The sequence below is a fragment of the Tupaia chinensis genome, unplaced genomic scaffold (assembly GCF_000334495.1).
Source record: "Tupaia chinensis unplaced genomic scaffold, TupChi_1.0 Scaffold000354_1, whole genome shotgun sequence".
Lineage (NCBI taxonomy): Eukaryota > Metazoa > Chordata > Mammalia > Scandentia > Tupaiidae > Tupaia > Tupaia belangeri.
Window position 1 is genome coordinate 8,565,144 of NW_006159849.1, and position 6,809 is coordinate 8,571,952.

Below are 6,809 nucleotides of genomic sequence, written 5' to 3' on the forward strand. Positions count from 1 at the left end.
CTAGATTAGGGAGAGTTGTAGCCTCTTGTTTGAAACCCAGAAGCAAACCCATAGAAAATTCTTGAAACCTCTCCTCTACAGCTAGAATGGCCTACCTGCAGCCCTTTGCTCTTTTCTCTAACAAAAAAAAATTCCCTACATAGTTAAGACAGCGCCTGGACGTAAGATGGAGTCATATCCTACTTCCCCCACCCCCCAGGGGGTAAAAATGGGTTCTGTGGCAGCTGAAAAAGACTTAGTTATTTTAATGGTCCGTGGTCCTCAAAGTCCATAGTCCATAAACACAAAGAGGCACAGTATATCTGTGGTTGTAAAACGTCACAGCGGAGGCGAGTGAGGGTGCAATTATATTTTTTAAAAGTGTCTGGGGGCTGGCAGGTGGTGTGGTGGTTAAGGTGGCTGGACTCCCACACGGCTGACAGTGGTTCAAGTCCCGGACCTTGCACCTTCCTCTCTCGCTTTCCTTCTCTCTCTCTCTGTCTCTCTCTGGTCAACTTCAAAAAAAATTTTTTAATTACAAATACTTATGATGAATAAGATTAAATAAAATAATTATTTAAAATAAAAAGAAAGAGAGAGTGTGTGTCTGAAGTCTCCTCAGGAGAGAGAAAGGGGAAAAAGATAAAGAAGCTTATCTACACGAGCCCCACCCAGCCTTAGTTTGCTGTTAATATATTCTGGATGAAGCATGTCGGGTTATGAAACACCATTCCACATCACTATGGGGAACAGTCCGGAAAGAGGAATGGGGCAGAGATAATGTCTCCTTAGGGATCCAGGCACAGGGCCTCCATTCCTAGAAAGTGGTAAGGGCTGGGCAGGGGCTACTGAATGGACTGCCCAGAGAGCCTGTGGTCAAAGACAAGACCTTGATGGGCTGGCTCCATGGGAGTGTGGTTCAGGGAGCCAGATCCCACATGGCCGATGGTTGGAATCTCAGCCCCTAAAGCTTAATAAACATGTTAGGCGTGTATGTGTATGTCTATAATCCTGACATGGTGGAGGAATGGTGGAAAAAGAATTGTGGTGTGACCACACCCCACCGCCAGGGGCTTTCTCTCTTTCCGTGTGTGTCTCTGGAGAGCACACACACCTTTTGGCAATTAAAAGCAAAAACAAAAAACCTCGCTGTGTCCCTGAAGCCCTGCTCCCCAGGTAAGGGAGGTGGGTCTCCTTCTCACACCTCTGATGACACCAGACTCTCCTTAACCAAACAGTTGGCTCCAGAGATTTTTGTAGTAATTAAGAAAGAGCAAACTGACACCTATGTAAGCAAAAATTTCCACTGTGTTAATGCTGGCCAGTAATGGATATTCCTAGAAAGGTCAAAAAAATCTCATTTCCAGAAGAGGGGGCAGCCGTCACTGAGAAGCTTATCCAGGTCCCTTCTGCAAGATATTCTAAGTATTTCAGGCACAGTTCAAACACGACAAGGAGAAACAGACATAGCAACCACTCAGGGTTTTGGAGCTCTCATCTCTCCTTGTTTTACATTCTCTATTTTTCTTTTGGAGAGATTTTTGCTATAGGGCGCGTGCGCTCGCCAGACAGACAGAGAGAGACATAGAGACAGAAAGCGAGAAGTCATCCCCCAGGGGGGATGGTCACGCCGCAATCCCTTCTTCTCCATTCTCCTCTCGGGATATTGGGCACGCACGCACACGCGCCCGGCGTGAGTTTTAAGCCACCGGGTCCAGGACGCAAACCGCGGTCGACTACGTGGGAGTCCAGCGACATAGCCATTACGCTAACTGCTGGTTCCCCATTCTCTATTTTTTTTAAAAAAAGTTGATTTTACGGGCTAGCAGGTGGTGTGGAGGTTAAGGTAGCTAGATCCTACATGACCAACTGTTTGGACTGCACCCAGATCCAGTAGCATAAAAAACATGCCTGGCGCCTGTGCATGTATTCCCAAAATCCCAAGATGAGAACTGGAGGTGAAAAGATTGCAGGGTGGCCATCCCTCCTGGGGGGTGCTTTCTCACTCTCCCTCCCTCTCTCTCTGATTCTCTCTGCCTACCACCATGTGCCCTATAGCAAAAACTTAAAAAAAAAGAAAAGAAAAAACAACAAAAACAACAACAACAAAAAACACTGTTGGTTTTTAATATTTTTCTACTGAACTGCAATGTGATTGTTGAGATTTGGAACTTTCTGATTTTCAGAATCCTAAAACCCATGTCATCAAGCTCACCCCACTGTCGCCACTTGAGGACAGTTGACAGAAGCTTTTCCTTTAAAAGAGAATAAAATGGCACCCGAGATGGAAATAAGACCTAAGGTTTCTACCAGTGGGAAACCAACATTGTGTGATTCTACATCGGCCTGTTCTGATGGTTTCTGATCTGGAACGAGGATGTCGCTGTTTCTTTCCTCAAAATAAACACCCTCCAAAGGGCTCCACCAAATATGCACATATTTTCTGTGCAAGGTGTTCAAAAAGTCAAGACTTAGGATAAACTTAATGCTATTATATTTTCAAATAACACGCTCGAGGGACCAGCAGTTAGCGTAATGGCTATGTCGCTGGACTCCACGTAGTCGACTGCGGTTCGAGTCCCAGACCCAGTGACTTAAAACTCACGCAGGGCGCGTAGGCGTGCGTGCCCAAGATCCCGAGAGGAGATCGGAGGAGAAGGGATTGCGGCGTGGCCATCCCCCCTGGGGGGTGATTTCTTGCTTTCTATCTCTCTATCTCTATCTGTCTATCTGGCGAGCGCACGCGCCCTATAGCAAAAACCTCTCAAAAAAATAATAAATAACACGCTCAATGTATTTTCATGTGTTGTACTCAACGGGTCTAATCATTCATCTGAAACAGAACATTAAATACACTACAAAGGGGGCCGGCAGGTGGCATGGTGGTTAAGGGTGCTGGATTCTCACATGGCCGACCACGGTTTGAGTCCTGGACCTGGTGGCTTGCTTTCTCACTTTCTCTCTCTCTTGCTCTGTCCCTCTCTGGTCAAATTAAAAACAAATAAATAAAGTTAGATGAAATAATTATTTAAAAGAAAAAAAAAAAGTACTATGAAGTGACCAAAAAGTCTGACAACAGAGAAAAGTGTTCATGTTGCACGTTTTCTCCCCTTGCAAGGAGTCTACAGCCTAAATTTCAGAGGTGTATCTCCAGAAAAGATGTCTGGGCTGGGGACTGAAGAAAAGCAAAAGCATTATTTGAAAAGGTAAACTAACCTACAGCTTAAAAATGAGTTTACCCTATTTCCTGATGTTGAGAACCCCTGTACATTACCCATAAAAGGTAAGATCTGTTACTTCTCAAGGCCTATTGTGTGGGGGATCCTATCAGGAGGTGCTTTATACAGCAGCTCATCTTTGCCTGGAAACCTGTGAGTCAAGGATAATAACCCAGAGCCTTCCGAATTAAGAAACCGAAGCTTAAAGTACTGGTTGCAAACTTAAACGCCAGCAGAGACCATGCAAATTATTCAAATAAGGGGTATTGCCCCATATTAAAACTATCAGTACAGGGACCAGCAGATGGCATAATAGCTATGTTATTGGATTCCCATGTAGTTGACCGCAGTTCGAGTCCTGGACCTGGTGGCTTAAAACTCAAGCCGGGCATGTGTGCGTGCGTGCCCAAGATCCCGAGAGGAGAGTGGAGGAGAAGGAACTGTGGTGTGGCCATTTCCCATGGGGGCTGATTTCTCGCTGTCTATCTCTCTCTTTCTGGTGAGCACACACGCCCTATAGCAAAAAACTCTCCAAAAATTAAAAAATGATCAGTACGATCCAATTGTTGCTAGACAGGAATTTTGGCCCAGTACTGCTGGATCTTTGGATTTTTCCAGAGAAGCCTGAAATCTGGATTTGTTCCGAAATCCTCTCATTTTTAGATGTTGGTAAGTAATTAAATGTGTATAAACCCTGTGTTGTCCAAGCCAAACAAATCTGCAAAACAAATTCGGCAGCAGGTCTCTAGTCTGCAAACTCCGAATTAAAGTGACTTGTTCCCATAGTTATCACAACTGGAAAACTGTAGGACAACTCAGAACCCGGCTCAGCTGACCTCAACTGCATCTTTTCTCAGGACACGACAGAAATAGCTGCACTGAGTTAAATAAAAATGTGTCTAAATGATAGAACTTCTAAAGCCACTGGTCTATTGAAATGGCAGCAGTAGGAGGCTCTAGAAGGAAGTGAGTGAGCAGGAAGGATTCTTAAAGGAAGGCTGGGCTGCAGTGAGCAAGGGGGCGTGGCTGGGGCTCCAGCTCTTAAAATCTTCACAGAATGCAGACAATCCCTATGCTATCTCTGTCCACCTTCTGGATTTAATACCAGCAGAAGAAAAATCAGGGATCTCCCTACCCCACCCAGAAATGAATCTAACGTGAAGCTGTATCTGAAACTTCCAAGTGCCCAAGACCTCCTTCTGGAAGTCACTTACTCGAAGTATCCTTAACACATACCTCCTGTGGCAAGAGTATGCTTCTGGCAAAATTTAGAGGCTGAGTTTTTGTTCGGCCAGGCACTAGGATTACAGGCTACCCCCCCCCCGCCCCAAAAGAACATAAATAAGACACCTGCAATCACCGTGGCACTACTTTCCAAAGACCGACTATAGTATTTAAAAAGGAATGAACACTTCGTTTTCCACTCTGGACTGTATAAACGGTTCTCCTAAAACAGCTGAGCCGACTTGCCTTATGGAGAATTAAAGAGCAGCACGCATGCACGCACACATAAGCAGCCATTTCTATAAATGCCTGAGAAAATCACTCAGCTGAATGGCTGGGAATGCTGGAACTCCTGTTCCTGAGCCGGACAGAGGCACTGCAGGCCTCCCCAGCTGCACGACTGGGCAGCTCCCTGAAGGAGAAAATGCCTTTGCTCAAGGTGGCAGTGGGTGTCGATGTGAACAACATGGGAACATGGCTGACATGGCCAGGCCCGCCCAGCAGCTGTTGGTGAGTAACACCCTCGGGTTAATACACCCCAACTTCACCCCCAGAGCCACACTAAAGGTCACATCCCCCACACAGGCACATGCCTTTCAACAACCTTCCAGATACAAACTGTAAAATGTGCTGTTTTATGGCAACCTACACGACGACCCCAAAGAGAACCTCACTTCGCATTAACCATGGGGAAGATTCCGTTTTAGTCCTTGCCAGAAGCCACCTCCACAAGAACCACTTTCCAAAGGAAATAAAATAGGAAGGCAGAAATGTGGCTTCTCTTTTAAAAGGCAAAATAAAACTAAAGGAACCCCTACCTCCACCCCAACCAAGTATCATGTTAAAACCACAGGCCCAGGGCCTCATCTTAAGAGTATAGAACTATTATTACACCAAAGAAACTACAATGATTTCCCAAGTAACTCCCACAAGGCCCTCTTAAACACGGAGTCACAGGACAGAGGAAAACAGCATTCTCACGACAGGACCCAGCCCAGTGCGGCCTTATCAGAACAGCAGTCACCAAAGAACCTTCCTAAAGATAGGTTGGACAGCACATCAAAATGTAAATGCTTGCCAACTTTCCCAGTGCATGCTAAACAGAACCAACAGAACTGGCTGCCCAAGGTTTTTGCAAGTCCCCAAAGCCCCTTTTAAACGGCAGATGTCTTTCCAGTTCCCGTCATAAACACAACCCTATCACTTGCCCTCCCTGGGAGCAACTCTACCCAGAGGCCTCCAGAACCGCCCAATCTTCTCCAGGCTTGACCTCCCGGCAAGGACCACACCTCCGCGCTAACCGCCCTATTCAGGGGTGGAGGATGGCGCGACCTCAGTCACACTGGGGAAAAATCAGCTCTGAAATCTCGCTTCTTAGAAAAGCTAACTAGTCGTGAAGTTAACCCATCAAGCGTTTACTTGATCAAACTATTCTGCTGCCTGAAGCAGTGTTATTTTAAACCTCTCTGGGGACTCTTGGCCAAATTTAAAACCACCTTGGCAAGCCCTGAAAAGTAGCAGGCATCCAGCTACACGAGTCCTTAGTCATCCCTAAAAGGCTCCACGCAAACTGCGCCGCTTCCCCCCAGGTTTCAGCCACTTTGCTGCAACCTCACAAGGGAATTAAATAAAAGATACGCCATCTGACTTCCCCGCTGCCAGTGTCTTCCCAGGTGGGATGGTCCCACCGTCGCAGGGTGCAGGAACCCCGGGGGCGGGGCGGGACCCGGGAGGGGCGGGCACCATCCCTGGGAAGCCACGCACTGCACTGCCTCGGCCCGCCACTTTAGGGGTCTCTGTGGCTTCTAGACAATTAAGGAGACAATTAAGGAGACAGTGACTGTCCGCCCCTGCCCGGGTGAAGTATTCAAAGAGTTAAAACAGTAACTGGTACGAAATGCTTGCACCGCTTAGGCCGCGTGCGGTGTCCTTAACCCCCAGGCACGCTGCCTGGCCAAAGGTTAACCCCAGAGCTCGGGGGAGAGGGCGACGCCGCTAACCTGTATGCACTCTGTAATGGGCTTTGAGATGGGAGGATTTTCCATAGACTTTCCCACAGCCACTGTAGCAGCACTTGTGCCTCTTTTCGGAGGCGTGTTTCCCCTTCGCAGCCACTCCAGGGTGGAGGAGGGAGAGCGGGCTGGGCGCGCTGCCAGGATCCTGTCTCTCCTCCGGGCTGTGGGAAGGACTCGACCCAGATTCGGTGGTCACGTCGCTGTCGGATCCCATATCCTCATCCGGACTCTCCAGACTGTCGCTGCACACCGAGGGGGTCTGGATGGGTCGGTACTTGTTCAGGTCCAACAAGCTCTTGGCGATGGTGACCAGCGTGCAGTAATCCTTCCAGGTGTCCCCCGGGTCACCGTGCTCCTTGGTCACCTCGCGCTC

At 47.8% G+C, this 6,809-nt stretch overlaps 1 protein-coding gene across 1 annotated transcript in view; it reads right to left on the reverse strand.

Moving 5' to 3' along the window:
* KLF9 (KLF transcription factor 9) overlaps positions 1 to 6,809 on the reverse strand; it is a gene marked incomplete at its 5' end in the record, with an annotated part of 26,852 nt that overhangs the window by 19,732 nt on the left and 311 nt on the right. The window contains 1 exon segment of the mRNA XM_006152478.3: positions 6,422 to 6,809. Coding sequence (XP_006152540.2) covers positions 6,422 to 6,809 — 388 coding nt within the window.